This window comes from Diorhabda sublineata, chromosome 3, assembly GCF_026230105.1.
Source record: "Diorhabda sublineata isolate icDioSubl1.1 chromosome 3, icDioSubl1.1, whole genome shotgun sequence".
NCBI classification, from domain to species: Eukaryota; Metazoa; Arthropoda; class Insecta; order Coleoptera; family Chrysomelidae; genus Diorhabda; species Diorhabda sublineata.
This window is the reverse complement of record NC_079476.1, coordinates 31,506,690-31,523,001: the sequence shown is the minus strand read 5'-3', so window position 1 is coordinate 31,523,001 and position 16,312 is coordinate 31,506,690. Positions and strand designations below refer to the sequence as shown.

The 16,312-nt window shown below is 31.6% G+C and overlaps 1 protein-coding gene across 1 annotated transcript; it reads left to right on the top strand.

Moving 5' to 3' along the window:
- The first annotated feature begins 1,718 nt into the window (after positions 1-1,718).
- LOC130441845 (peptidyl-prolyl cis-trans isomerase D) lies at positions 1,719-11,559 on the top strand. The gene is made up of 6 exons (XM_056775657.1): positions 1,719-1,987; positions 2,042-2,179; positions 2,338-2,444; positions 4,192-4,380; positions 4,603-4,968; positions 6,099-11,559. Exons 1-6 carry the CDS (start codon positions 1,921-1,923, stop codon positions 6,315-6,317), a joined length of 1,086 nt encoding a protein of 361 aa, XP_056631635.1. The 5' UTR covers positions 1,719-1,920; the 3' UTR covers positions 6,318-11,559.
- The last annotated feature ends 4,753 nt before the right edge of the window (positions 11,560-16,312 follow it).

Genomic DNA, 16,312 nt, shown 5'->3' with positions numbered 1-16,312 from the left:
GTGTTTTAAATCATTTCTCAAGTTTCAAAATTAGTTGTAATACAAAAAAAGGGTTCTTGAAATCACACACATTGTAGAAAGGGAGTTTTTAAGAATACTATAACTGATTTTCTTTGTTTTTTTATAATTTTTGAAAAACAAAAATAAACTAATTTTAAAACACAAGAGACCTAAAATCAAGACGTTTTAGAAACTTATTTTTCATAAGCCGCCGATATTTTTCTGCAAATGAGATTCACTAATTATTCTTTCAAATAATAAAGATTACAGCAATTAACCTTGTAGTAAGTGAATCACATATTTAGCTCCGGTTTATATGTAGAATTGTCAGTTGATCCCTCAATATTTTAAGCCGGCGGCACGCACTCAGACCAGACGAGCTGAGGACTGTGTTCTTTCATCGACTATGTAAAATCGTCCATAATCCGATCAAATTAAATCAAAAAATATGAATGAAGCGTTATGAATTCCCACCAAGTGAAAATCAGTAAAATTATTTAAGATTAAATTTGAAAGTTCCCTATCTACTGGAGTGCTTTTAACTAATTTGCATTAAAGTAAAACCAAACTCTCCTGCGGCGATAGTAAACTATTTGGTTGAGCGTCACCAAAATGCCTCAAAAGTACTTATAATATCCCATACCGCATCAAATAATGAGATAGATTCTCTTAGGGCTCAATCGATGTGGAACGGACGTACGTTACGACTATTGAGGAACGAAGTGAGCCAATCAGCACCTTGATGCATGCGGGACTGAATTCCGCATCCAGAGCGTGTGCGTCATGAATGTGCCAAACGTCACATCGTTCAGTTTGTATTTTGCATATATGTAATACTCTTATATGGACAGTTTCTATAAGTGAAAGGTGTTCCGACTAAGTGAAACAAATAATGTATCGTTCTCTCTTTCCTCCAAACGCTTCAGTTAGTTATTATTTTCCCACTACTGATATTTTAGAGATACGCAGTATAGATAAAGGGTCTCGAACGAGAGAGAAAATGAATACCGTCAGCACCATAACGTAGAGACGTTTTTTCCCATAAGAACTGTCTTTATAGGAGTATTACATATGTGGTATTTTGATGTCCAGTACAATTTGTGTATTGAATAATGAGTACTAATATATAAATAAACCAGATCTAGAAATACATCTTCAATCTCATTCTAGAAGTATATAATAAATATTTATATAAATAACTCATGAAATTAATGTAAATTTTTAGGTGAAATTGATATTTTTATGAGTAAATAAATACAATGATTGAAAAATTAATCTCCATTATTTTTTCCTTCCGATAGTTTTCTAACTTCATGTTATTGTTGTTTTCCAAATAACTAATTTATGCTTTTAACGCGTGACGCTCGTATTATGTCCACTATGTTCACATAATAGCGGAAATGGAACAGGATACGTCAAAATTAATTCCAAAACAAAAAATCCCAGAAAAAAATTATTTCTTGAATATTTAATTTGATTGAAAAATCGAAATTTGAAATTAAATCAGTCATTATAACTGTTACTGATTTTCCTTCAAATATAATTTAATAACTTTTTCACATAAAAGTTCATGACGCACATTTCGCTTCGCATGTGTCAATGATTGGCTCTCTCTGTTCCGCAATAGTCGTGACGTGCGTCCATTTCGCACCGTTTGATTGAGCCCTTAATTGAGTTAATAATTTTTCCGTTGGTTACCCTGGTAATAATCCAACACAAAAATTCTCTGTGTATAAAGGTTATCTATAAATGACATAAATAACAAAGTTGGAGTTTCGTAAAGAAATATATTATTGGTAATAGATATTAAAGTTTTAAAAAAAGAATTTTTATAAACCAAATGATTATGTAATCGTGTTGTGAAAGCGATATAATTTTTTGCTCTTATAAGTTGAGACTGTGGAATATTTATATTTTAAAATGGGCGATAAAGATTCAAATAAAAATAGTTTTGTATATTTGGATGTGGAATTTAATGGATTAAAAGGTTTGATAAAAAAATAACTGTTTTCTAGTTAATTAAATATATTATAATTTGCAGCTGGACGAGTTGTGATAGAATTATACAACGAAATAGTTCCAAAAACAGCAGAAAATTTCAGACTTTTATGCACTGGAGAACGTGGGCAGGGTAAAAAGAAAAAACCACTTCATTACAAAGGTGTGAGGTTTCACAAAGGTATTGACGCATTTCTCCAAACTTTATTGTATGGGAGTAATTTATGGCATTGAAAATTCGGAAATATTAAGTAGTGTTTTATTTTTGTAAATTAGACATTGAAGTTTTGATAATAAATATACGTTTTATTCAACTGACATTAATATTAGTATTTTTAGTTGTTCCTATGTGCATGGTTCAAACTGGTGATATAATTAATAATAATGGCAGTAGTGGAGAAAGCATATATGGAGAACACTTTGAAGATGAAAACTTTCTAGTTAAGGTAACTGTTTTTTTCTCAATTTGAATAATAATTCAGAATTGAAACTAATATGTCATTTCATAATTTACTTCGTTCACTATTACCTCCCTTAAATTGAGTGAACATATGTTACTGATCAAAAGTTTTTGCCCACCCTATAATCTATCTCAAATGGTGTCTTACATTTTAGAAACTGAAAATAATAGTCTCCGTTATTTGTGTATCTTTTATACAAGTACATGTTTATATTTTGTCATTGAGTACTATAAGTTGAAACTCATAAGTACTGACTGATTTGTTTATTATTCTTTAACTGTGAATTATTTTTGTTCTGTGTTTATGATTGTAGTTTAGTCCCAGTTAGCCCCGTGGTTTGCAAGAACATGCTGTGATTTATGCTTTTTGGATCAAGACATCTTTTGGTAAAGTTTGTATACAATTTGATATTTGTTTTTGCAAATTCAGTCCTGTAAGTTTTAAAATGGGTAAAACCAAGGTCGTGTATTAATTGCAAATCTTATTATTTATGCAAAAGTAACCTCAATGTAGGGCGGACTACAACTTTAAAAAGTATGTGTCCACCAGCAGCTTTAGAGATAGAAAATGTTCAGGGTAGTCTCGAAAAACCACAACTACCAAAAATAAATGTATTATTTTGATCAGTAAAAGTGATAAATAACACATGGGCCCAGAGATAGTAGCTCAGATCACTGTATCTAAAGATCTGCCTTTGAATAATTCTACAATGACAAGGAGATTGAGAGAAGGACTTTTTGGAATAGTAGCACTGAAGAAATCTCTTTTAAGACATTAAAATAATATTGAGACATTGCAATGGGCTCGAAAACATAAAAATTGGATACATGAAAAGTGGGAGAGAGTTTTATGGAGTAATGAGTTAAAGTTTTAGGTTTTTGGGTCTAAGAGAAGAGTATTTATGCTCAGATCAAAGGAAGAACGAATGCTAGATTCATGTGTAATCTCGACTATAAAACACGGCTGAGACCCAGTGATGGTTTGGGAATGTTTTGGTGGAAGGGCGATTGATGACCTGGTAAAAATTGAAGGTATTTCAAAGAAAAAAGACTAAAAAGATATTAAAGGAAAATGTAGTACATTCTGGTCAGTGTCTGTCCGTAGAAAATTTACCTTCCAGCATAACCATGATTCCAAACATTACTTGAAACTGTGCAAAGAGTATTTGGAAGAATTGGGAGGGGAGAATGTGCTGACAGTAATATTTGGCCGTCACAGTCACCCAACCTCTACCCAAGTGAGTTGTTGTGGGACAAATTGGACAGGGAAGTCAGAAAGCAGTGTCCTATTTTCACTTCACATCTTTGGAATATCCTGAAAAAAGAATAGCATCAAATAAACGACAAATAGTTTCAAAGGATGCAAAAATTGTGCACCGAAATAATAAAAGTAAAAGGGGCTTACATCAATGGATAAAAAATTTGAATATGGAACAATTTTCATTATGACTATATTTTTATCTATATATGGTCTTTAAAATATAAATATCAAAATCAATCATATTGCTTTTATTTGTTGTGTATCATGAAAACTATAGGGAGGGCCAAAACTTTTTACCTGTACACTATACTTCCGAATTTTTTCCATTTAGAAAAAAATTTGTTTCTATTGAAACGATTTATTTTCAGGGGAGGCTGTAGGCTTTTCGACGCATTTATTGCAAGTACAACCACCCCTGTCTAGTTTCAGTTTAGTAAATTGGTAATTTTGAATATGGAAATATCTTTTCCAGCATGATAAAGAAGGTATTGTTGGAATGGTTAATAGGGGACCAAATACAAATCAATCTCAATTTTATATCACAACTCAACCTTGTTTTCATCTTGATGGAACTAACGTTGGTTTCGGAAGAGTGGTTAAAGGATTAAATATACTTGTTGAAATGTCTGATCTTCCTAGAGAAAATGACATACCATTGGGGGTAAGAATAATTTATTTATAGATTTTTTTAAATTTTCAATTATTTTAACTTTCAAGCCTAAACTATTTTGCTATAATGACTGAAAAAGTAAATGGAGTTATTATTATTTTATGATTATTGAAGTGCTTTTAACTAAATTTCCACCTTAAATCGCATATTAATTGGATGTAATGACATTTCTTTTTCTTCTAAGTGTAATGTTTAGAGTTATTCACATTTTAGAATCTCATTATTGCAAATTGTGGAGAATTTAAACCTGGGGAACCATGGAACATTAACGAAGATGATGGTACTGAAGATAAATACCCACCATGGCCTGATGATTGGGAAAAAGAAGTTGACAATATCAATATAATGGAAATAACTGTAGAAGATATAAAGAATTCTGGTAATTTTTATTTCAACAAAAGTGATTTTGCTAATGCAGAAAGAAAGTATGTCAAGTGCTTACGATATATTGACTGGTATTTGAATAAAAAACCAGAAGAAACTCTCAAGAAAAGTATAAAATTAACATTAATGATGAATCTGGCAACAGCACAATTGAAAAGGAAAAAATATAAGGAATCAGCACTTTTGTGTACTCAGGTTAGTTTATATGCAGATAAAGAACAAATTCCTCTTTTTATACAACTTTTGTGTTTCTCTTATATTTATGTTGCACATGCACACCAATTCATTAGATATATCAATTGAACTTTAATTTCTCTAAAAATGATAAATCATATGTGATTCAATATTTGCATATGCTGAACGTTGGGCCGTGATGACTGGAGGAATGTGGTGGACGAGGCCAAGGCTCTTAGAGAGCCGTATTGCCAGTAGAATTTTCTTCTCTATTGATCTATTAACAACAATTCATTCCATTTTCCCGTGTTCTTGAAATTGAAAGAAAATAATATCTGCTGCCTGTTTATCTCAAATAAACAATGTATTTATATTCCAGTGCTAATGCTAATAAAAACTAGTCACATTTTCTTATTCTTGATTCAAGTACATTTTATTATAAATAATTATAAATATACTTGGTATATTTTCGCACATTTAATTTGTTTTCACACTTCTTTATAAACAACTAATTTATATTTTAAATACCCTAATCACTGTTGGCAATTCAAGTTCTAATTTGTCATACTAGTTAAAATTACTCACTTCACTTAACCTCCAGTCATCTCATATTTATATGGCAAAGGCTTTTTCTTCTAAAACTCTCTTTCTGAAAATCATTGCCCATTTGTCAAAATTTGAATGATCATCAGGAATTTTGAGTCCATATTGTCACTGTTAAACTCAAGATTTTTTGGGTTAAATGCTTAGAAATTATTTTTATTCATTGCTCCAATACCTAAACTGTGAAGTTAATTTTGTATTTGGTGGTACCGGAAATGAAAAACTATTCCAGATGTGATAGAGTAGATGATTTTTGGAAATTATCATAGTTTCATAATCTATGATACTCTCTATGAGTTTTATACTTATATTTTCTAAAGTAGTAAATTCAGGAAATTTCAACCAGGAAAATGTGAAAACCAACCAAGTATTCAAATAATAATAGAAATCTTGAATTGTAATCGACATTCATATTTGTTACTAGTTTAATTTTTTTTAATTTTAAATATTCACAGTTATTATAAAATATTTTGTTTATAAACTGTATGTCATTCTATTTATTGAGAATCCAATTTGAGATAATCTAAGTAAGTTTTATTATTTTTCAGATTATTAAAGAAGGTTCAGATAATGGTAAAGTATATTACAGACGAGCACAAGCTATGCTGGGCCTGAAGGAATATGATTGTGCTTTGAAAGACTTGAATACGGCTTTAGGTTTCCACCCTAATGATAAAAATATAATTCAGTTATTGAATTGCGTTAAAAGAGATAAACTTAGTTATCTTAAAAAAGAGAAAATATTTTTTTCAAAGTTATTTAACTGAATATTTTAGGTATGATCTCATAAAAATGTTACAATATGCCTCACTAGGAATATGTTTATAACAACAAATAAGTTTTTTGTTATTACATATACAGTGCAACTTCGATATAACAAATAGGGATAAGTAAATATTCATTATATCAAGTAATTCTTTACAATTTGTTATAAAGAGGTAAAAAAATAGTTTTATTCACCTCAACATTACGTACTCATCTTGTTATAGCCAACAACTTCTTATAAACGATAATAATTTTTTATAAAATTCATGTATTTTTCCCCTTAGATAAATAACCAAATTAAATGCAGTAAAATCCGTAAAATTAGGTATCAAGGCTTAGTTTTGATTTTTTTTATCTTGATTAGAAAAATTCATAAATTGTTCTGTTTATAGGTGGTATGAGTTATCACATTCAAAGCGCAATCCAATTTTGTGCTAGGTTTGACTACATCGTCGCTCAAATTTCCTTTTATTATATTTAAAGCATTATAAGAATTTTGTTTTGTAAAGTCATATTCATCAATTTCGCCCCCCTCTTCTTCGCCTTCATACACTTGAGCATTAGTAACTGACAAAGAGATGTGGTTAGTTAGTTAGTTAGTTAGTTCTGCACAGACCGCAAAATTATTATCAAAGTAAATGAATTCATTGAACTTGGTCTTTTGAAAATACAATTCTTCTTGAACTCTTTGCCAGGTACTATCAAGTTAGACAAGTGGAAAGTCGTCTTCTCCATTTTCGCATGTTATGTTTGAAGCGATTTACAATGGTCCTTTCAGTGAATAGATTCCAAGCTTTGGTAATTATCCACGTGGTTTGTGAAACATTAATTGTAGTTGGCGTTTGACGTTTAACATTATCAGGATATTGTCTGACAACTTCTTTTCTATAATGCGTTTTAAAGCTTAGAATGATTTTTTGGTTCAGGGGTTGTAGTAGCATTTGGAGGCAAGTACTTTATATTTTTCAAGTTAAGAACTTTCCTGTTGCAGTACAATTATTGATGGACATAAGAACTTTCTTGTTTTCCAATCATTTCTTTATCCAGACTTTCAAGACAATTGCTAAACCGTATCACTAGTCATCCAAGCCTTAAGGTTTGACGTACAATCTGATGGCGGATTATTGACATGTTTGAAACGTCGCGTTGTTTTATTTTCCGATGATGAGTGGCTTGAGTTTGTAGGTCTCGGTACAATTTGTTAAGGATAGGGCCTCCAATAGCGATCTTTTTGTCTTGGCTTTGTTTTAACCACTTCAATATATATTTCTCGTCTTTGTATTCACATGTTTTTAATCTTTTACTGTTTACAGGCAAACTACTTATCTTCAAATGTTTTTCATCAACATAATTAGTGATGGTTCGCTTTTCTGCGACTGATAGGTAACACTTTTTACGTTTTTGAGCCATTGCTACTATACAATCTTTCATGTGACGAGCAGCACTGTTTATATTACTTCCCTATAAACAAAACATTAATTGTTCTACAAAAAAAATGTGTCGAGACTGAATCACATACTATGAAATTAAGGGTCATATTGGTTATATGCTATATAAAGGTATTGGGTTGATTCGTTAATTAAAGATACTTACACTTTTTTGGCAGTTGAAAATTCGTTATAATTAGGGTGATCGCGAAAAATCTTTTTTAATGTAAAGGTATATTTTATGTTCCACCTCAATTTTCATATGCGATCCTCTTCAAATTGCCCTAATGATGATATAAATGCATATTGCCATGAGGCAGCTCCGTGCCATATTGTTAAAACCGAAATTGTTTAAAAAATTGAAAGGAAGTGTTATTTTTCAACCGGCTACTTTTTTTATATTATTATTGATACACAAAAAAGCTATGTAACATTCACTCTTGTTTTGAAGCAAGTTATATTTGAAACTTTGAAGCAACAAATTCATCTTTGTATTTAATTTTACTGAAATTATCTTCGCTTGTTGTATTAAGTTCAACTCTGTACTTAATAATGGATTATCTGTGATAAAGTTTTCAATATTTGATGATCGGCATTATCTGTTGATTTTTCCTAAAACGTTTACCAGGTATATCGGAGAAAATTTATATTGGAGCATTGAGAAGGTTATAGAAGAATACCTTTCACCCTTCGAATATCTAAAAGAAGGTAGCTTGGTATTCCCTGGGTCAGGTTCTATTTTCCTTTCGACTATTTTCCGTTGTTCTTTCTTCCTCTTGACTCTGTTCCATTCTATCGTCCTTATGACTATTTTCTGTTATTCTATTTTCGTCTTGACTGTTTTCTGTTATTCTATTTTCCTCTTGACTATTATCTGTTTTATCTTCCTCTTGACCATTTTCTGTTTCGTCTTGGCTGTTTATTTCTTTATCAGTTTCTTTTTGGCTTTTGTTTTCTAAAGATCCGTTAAGTTCCCGTTCAAGTGAAAAATTTCAGAAATTAACCAAAATTAAGGTCCTAAATCCACCAAATTTACCAATAGCTACATCTTTTACTAGGGTCTCAATTTGAGATGTATTAGTTTTCTCTATCATTTCATGTTCCATTTCCTCATCATTTTCCGTTTACATTATAGAATTCTAAGAAGATGAATAGAAAAAATCTTTGTTTTTGTAATTCCATCATAATTTCATCTGTCATCCATTCCTTCTTCTTCATACAGTCTTGCTTTAAATACTTGTACATGTTTCTTCTATGGCAACTTTAATTTTTTCCCACTTGCTAATTTCATTTTTTGTAGATCTGTTCGTCTCTTATACTTTTACTTAAGGATAACTGTACTTGTTTTATATTAGGATTATGAAGTTTTCTGATGTTTATTTTAGTATTGTTAGGTCTCTCCACTTTAAGGCGTCTTAAATTGATTTCCATTTTGCTTACTAGTGCTATGATCGGAATTAACGTCTGCCCCAGGATTTCACTGATTTGCGTTTCTATATTATTTTGGTATCATGACGAAATCAATTTGGTTCTTACAAGAGCTACCGTTGAATCTCCTGGGGATTTCCATGTATAGAGGCTACGCGATGGAAACTTGAAAAAAGTGTTGCATAACACCAGTTTTTGTTCCCCATAAAAGCGTACCGGTCGATCTCTTCTTTCATTTCTAATTACCAGTCCAAAATCTCCAGCAAAAAAGGCATTCGCGTGTTTTCTACTCTTTCATTCAAGTCCCCTTTTATTAGTGTAACTTCGTTCTTAGTCAGTTTAACCAGTGTCTCTAGTTGTTCGTATAACTCATCGATGATTAAGTCATTTCTATTAGCCGTTGCTGTAAATACAGGGTTCTCCAGTATCGCAGCAAGAAAGGAGGACACAATAGATCCTTTGGGTAGAAATGTATATGAGACCCTAAATCTTTATATACATACATACATTAGCCGTTGGGGCACATATTTGGATTATATTTAAGTCCAGTTGTTATCCTATCAATTGCATCAACAATATTTTGTCTGAGAAAGGGGTAATGGATCCAACTGTTGATATAATATTTGGATTATTGTCATTTTTGTGTTTTCTGGTGTCATTGCCGGAGTAGAACATTATATAGTCTTTTAACACATCACTCAATAAGTCCTGTGACTAACTGAGAAAAACACATTTTTTTTGCCAAAAATCGATTTTATTCATCAATTTAATCTCTTTCAAAAGAAATAAAATAATTCCAACGCTTCTCTAACATCTCGATGACGTGCTTGTAAAAAGATTTGTCTTTTGCCTCAAAATAAGCTTCAGTTTCAACAATTTCTTCTTCATTTGAGCTGAATTTCTTATCGGTGAGCATTTTTTTGAGACCAGCGAATAGCCAGGAGTCACTGGGGGACAGATCTGAACAATAAAGTGGATGAGGAAGCAATTCGAAGTATAATTCGTTCTATTTAACCATCGTTGCTATCAACTTGTGAATTGGTCCATTTTCTGGGTGAAACAATGGTTTTTTCTTCGACATATAACGCCGTGCTATGTAGTATTCGCTATTGATTGTCTTTCCCTTTTGGAGATAGTCGATGAACAATATTTAATTCGCATCCCAAAATACTGAATCCATAACCTTCCCAGCTGACTAATTTGCCTTTGGAAGCTTCAGACGTGGTTCATCGGTTGCAATCCAGTCAAATGATGATCGTTTTGATTCTGTAGTGAACTAATGGATCCATGTTTCATCCATTGTTACATATCGATGTAAAACTTATTTATTAAACATGACCAAACAATGCTCTGAATTATCAACATGTTGTTGTTTTTGATTGGCTGCGAGTAAACGCGGCACCCAGTTTGAAAAAGCTTTCTCATGTCAAGAGTCAAGGTCAAATGTTCATGCATAATTTTAAACATACTGCTTTCTGATATCTCTACGGCCTCAGCTATCTTAGCTCTTGATGTTTTCTGTAGTAACCACCGCAATTGGACGATAAGAAAATTCTCCATAAACGGTGTCTGTATGACCACGATTAAATTCAGCAAACCAATAACAAATGGTTTTTTTCGAGGGAGCAGAGTCTGGATAACATTTTTCAAGCCATTGCTGAGCTTGTACAGTATTTTTTTCATATCAATATTATAACAATATTAAGTTGGAATTTCTGAAACCGTTGGTGATATTCATGCTGAACACACTGTTTACTTTGCCATTACACCAACACTCACAATTACACCGTCCGATGCACCTTTCAATAAACAAGCTATTATCATCAGACCGATCTAATTTAAATATTAGTTTTACGTACCTGTTCTATTCCGTTGACCATGAAGTCATCACAACAAAGATGGAATTTCTGGAAGCACTGGTGATAATCATAGTGAACTTACTGTTTACTATTATCACTATACCAACACTAACGATCACAATGTCTGACGCGCGTTTCAATAATCAAGTTATCGTCTCCATGGGCTCAATTTATATTTAGTCTCTGAAGACTTGGTTATCGAAACATGTGTCAGAGATTTAATATTTGAACTTGGTTATATTATAGAATTTATGATATGGTGGATTCTTCTGATTCTGTACCTTTCTAAAAATATGGGGCATATTATGACTTTTGCATGGAGTTTAAAATGGTCTCAGTATAAATACAAATATATATGTATATATATATATATATATATATATATATATATATATATATATATAAAGTCCATTTATATAGAAATTGTTTAAAGTAGCAAAAAGCAACATCATACTTCAGCAGATTTATATTTTTTTATTTAGATTGTTCATATTTGCTGGACATCTGTTTTATTTCCTAATTATAATTTATTCAGTTGAAGTAAAAGTAAAATAATATTAATATATGTAATATATTCGTTGTAATTATATATTTTGATCTGTTTTATGTTTATTATTAAGAAAACCTTATATAATCCTCTTTCAATAAAAATACATCACAAAGATTTTTGAATGTAATTTTATTTTACTATGAAATGAAAACTATCGCCGATTATACTGGATTTAATTATTTGGGAGTTTCTAAGTATTCTAGAAACAGCACAAAGCAGCTCTAGGAATTAATCTAGATAATTTTGTAAAATGTGATATGTGCATAAGAGGATTCAGAAAACCTGAGATTGGCTCTTAAAAGTAAATACAGAATATCCAGCTTATTTTACTATCAAATTAGAAAATAGTGTAAGAACATTATAATATTGACAAATTACTCTATAACAATATTTATCTTTTTATGTTGGCAAGGTTTGATATTGCAATCTCACTAGATGTAATTTATATCTCAGTACAGACCAACTGTATACACCTTAATGTAATTTCGTACAGTCATGATATTTTATAAGATGAATATCGTACGTTGTTTGACATTACAAGTCTTATAAAATTGCAATATGACTGCAACTAATCAAAATTAACCTTCTTATCTTGTGTTTGGTTGGTAACCCTGCAAAAGTTGCAAGTAATTAAATACCAGCAACGAAAATGACGGACCAACAGGAAGGTTAAATTCACCACTTTAATAAAAAAATTATGTTTACTAAAGGGCTTTTCGGAAAGCGTGACGCGTTCGCGTTCAATTTTCGGTGCAAATTTTAAATGTACATGATCTACAAAAACCTTTGATTCCTATTACTTTTTTCGTGCATTAGTTTTCCATGATATTTATTACATTACATCATAAATTCCAGATGATTAATAATTCTTATTGAACGAATTACCAAGATTTTGCACCAATAAGCTATTTTTATGATGAAATGCCAAAAAGTATAAAAGCCGCAAGCTTCAATAACCTATCAATTACGTCGCTCTTGAGAACTAATCATAGAAAACCATATAAGTTGAATTGATCATTTGTAAATATCAGAAAAACATTAACAAACGAAACAACCCGTCAGCTGACTGCATTTACCCTCAATATTTCTATTAAGCATCATTTTGAATATTCATTCTTGAAATAAATATATAAATATATTTAATGTTTCCTAAAAGAAATAATACAATTTGAATCAGCCGCAATTCTTAACTAATCATTTTCCAGACGATGAATATATCAGTATTCGAAAGCTCGGAATATATTAGAGTTAGTACACTTTGGTAATTTTGCCTCATTCCTACTACGAAGCGATCACAATCTAGCTGGCAATTCATATATTCATATATCTTCACATCTAAAATCATTTCGAAATTAAATTTTTCAAACAAGAAGTGTATATATATATATATATATATATATATATATATATATATATATATATATATATATATATACAGTGCTTTTCAGATAAAAGTATCCACCTTTAATAACTTTTGTAATACTGGTATTTAGAAAAAATCCAAAAACACGTCAATTTATGTTGGAAGGGGCAAGCATTATGGCTTATTTAAACTTACTGGAAAAGCCACCCCATCACCCCTAGCAGCATCCCCTTTATTTTTTTAAATTACTTTTCATATTTTTTATGTAAAATTTGGATTCTCCTCTTTGAGCTGATTTCAAAAATGTATAATACTTGTAGGTTAAAGTGGTTAGTTTATGAGATAAACAATTTTTCTTTTAAGGGCACAAATTTTACTTATTATTTACTTTCACCTTATTTGCCTGTACTAAAATGGGTTGTACAACAGTTCAAACTCTTTAATCTTTTTAACTGTGCTATTTATTATGAAGTTACAATAAGTGTTCAAAATGAGTACCATTCACTTCCATACAATGGTAAATGCCTCTCTGACATTGCTTAATACGGCTGGATTTAATTGTCGACATTCATTTTCTATCCTCTCTCGTAAATCATCCAGAGATTCTGGTTGGGTAGCATAAACTTTTGTTTTTAAATACCGCCATAAAAAGAAGTCTAGGGGTGTTAAATCCGGTGACCTAGGTGGCCACTCCATCATCTGCCCCCTTCTACCTATCCAACGAGCGGGGAATGTTTCGTTTAAAAATTGTCGGACAGGCATAGCATAGTGTGGGGGAGCTCCGTCTTGTTGAAATACCAGTAAATCTTCGGAAAGGTTATCATCATTTTCTATTATTGTTGTAATATGTGGGTCAACCCCTTCCCTGAGTAACTCAAGATATGATTCACCATTTAAATTTCCGTTGATGAAGAAAGGTCCGACAATGTGGTCACCTAGGATACCACAACAAACATTTAACTTTTGGGGATGTTGTGTATGGAATTCACGCATAATATGTGGATCACTTTCAGCCCAATATCTACAATTATGCCTATTTACTAAGCCATTTAATGACCATGAGCATTCATCAGAAAAGCAAATATTGTTTTAAAATTGTGGATTGTTATTGATAATTTGCGTCATTGATTCGCAAAACTCTAGACGACGATCAAAATCATTTTCATTCAACTCGTGCACCAACTTAACTTTGTATGGGTGGTACTTGAATTTATGTAGAACTCGGAAAACTGTAGAAGATGAAACACCGATCGCTCTACTTATTGTTGACAACGATTGGGGTTGTTGAGCCTCTAAGCAGACTTGCCCTAAAATTGCCACTTGGATTGCTTCGTTATTTACGAGTCCCTCTCGCTTATGCACTTTATTGCAAACAGACCCTGTTGTGGTAAATTTCTCCATCAGTTGAATTACATACTTATGAGTTGCATGTCTTCCGTCATGTAATTCGTTAAATATTCTAGCAGCAGCTCTTGCACAATTATTATTTTGGTAGTATAAACCTACAATTTCAATTCTTTCTTGCAAAGAGTAAACCATTTCAGAGAAACAAAATAAATAATGTATCAAATTACACTATCAATAGTGACTACAAATTCTAGTTGACAATGTCAAACTTTAATAAAAAGTAGAGTTTTTTGTTGTTTGGATTTTTTAAGTAGAATAAATAGCACAGTTAAAAAGATTAAAGAGTTTGAACTGTTGTACAACCCATTTTAGTACAGGCAAATAAGGTGAAAGTAAATAATAAGTAAAATTTGTGCTCTTAAAAGAAAAATTGTTTATCTCATAAACTAACCACTTTAACCTACAAGTATTATACATTTTTGAAATCAGCTCAAAGAGGAGTATCCAAATTTTACATAAAAAATATGAAAAGTAATTTAAAAAAATAAAGGGGATGCTGCTAGAGGTGAGGGGGTGGCTTTTCCAGTAAGTTTAAATAAGCCATAATGCTTGCCCCTTCCAACATAAATTGACGTGTTTTGTTAGTTGACTCGTTCCACTTTTCCCTCTGCCTGCACTCTTCGTTTGTGGAAATCCTTGGATGTTTACACGAACTGCGTAGATTATTTATCTTGCCACAATTATAGCATCTGATCTATTACAACTTCTTGTCAACCATACCTTGTGTCAAGATATATATATGATCAAGTCACCTTCTACTAGTACGACTCTATCCTTGTTATATACCGAAGCTCTCGGGGTAGCAGTAAAGGCATCTACCAAGGTTTTCGGATAGCATAAACAATAGATCAATAGATGCATGTATGCCCAGACATTTCATCATGTTTTCTGGTGCTCATGGATAAGCAAATCGGACAAGTCTGGGGATATCTACTTCATACTCTTGAAAGGTTTCGTTACATTTCCGCCATTAGTTTTTTAGCTGATATTAGTTTTCTAGATGTTCGTGAACATATCGCACGCCCAAACTCTTCAGCTGCTCGAAGTCATCAGCTTCTTTAAGAGGTATCGTCTGGAGTACATATAAGGCGTTTCCTCGCAATGCGATAGTTAAGTTCCTTGCTTTCTCCTTATCGGACCAATTATTCACTTTATCTGCTTTAAGCTGTTTAACATAATTGGTCCCCGATAAACGTTGGAGATATACTAATGAATTTTGAACTTTGTTTTCGAATACAAATGTTTCTGTCATTGTCCCGGTGACTACTGTCTGGTAAACTTTCCGCTTTATATATTAAAGTTACATTCTAGATCTTTCGGATTCTTGAGATCTCTACAATTTTCGTAAAAAAATAAAAAACCTTCTTTTAAATTGTCTCTAAAAAACGACCACCAAAAAGGTAAACATATCTTACAAAACCGAAAATTACCCAGCGCACTCGCCAAACTTTAGCATTGATAACATAAAACAGGACCGGCTTCATATCAGTTGGCGAGTTTGTGACAATATTGTGTTAATAATGTTAATTATTTGCTAGAATTAATATGTAATTGGTTATATACTTGTACTAGTGTATAAGTTTGCTACTATATAGAAATCTTCATAATAAAAATCGTCTAATCCATAAATTTAATACAAAGATATTCTCTTCAAAAATATCGTTCAATGACAAAACTTTTCGATTCTATATAAATATTCACTCACTGTATATCCATTGAAACATAAATGTCTCATATGAGAATGATTGATTTCATTTTCATTCAATTTTCGGTATACCTTGTATAGGTAAAACGTATATAATTAACACATCGCTCTATCAGTTAATCTATAACGAAGACATATCATAACATTATGTTGAATCCTATAGAAAAGTTAGGTGTTCATTTGTCACTTGTAGATGCTGGTTTGGGTAAGAAAGGAATGGGAATGATGAGTAGCAGACAAAGCATTTGAAGAAGGAGC

What these genes read in the sequence shown, in the direction of transcription:
- LOC130441845 (XM_056775657.1), top strand. Translation starts at nt 1,921, where the DNA reads ATGGGCGATAAAGATTCAAATAAAAATAGTTTTGTATATTTGGATGTG. An exon ending in AGGTGTGAGGTTTCACAAAG is followed by an intron (nt 2,180 to 2,337) that starts GTATTGACGCAT and finishes TAGTATTTTTAG; the next exon opens with TTGTTCCTATGTGCATGGTT. An exon ending in AAAATGACATACCATTGGGG is followed by an intron (nt 4,381 to 4,602) that starts GTAAGAATAATT and finishes TTCACATTTTAG; the next exon opens with AATCTCATTATTGCAAATTG.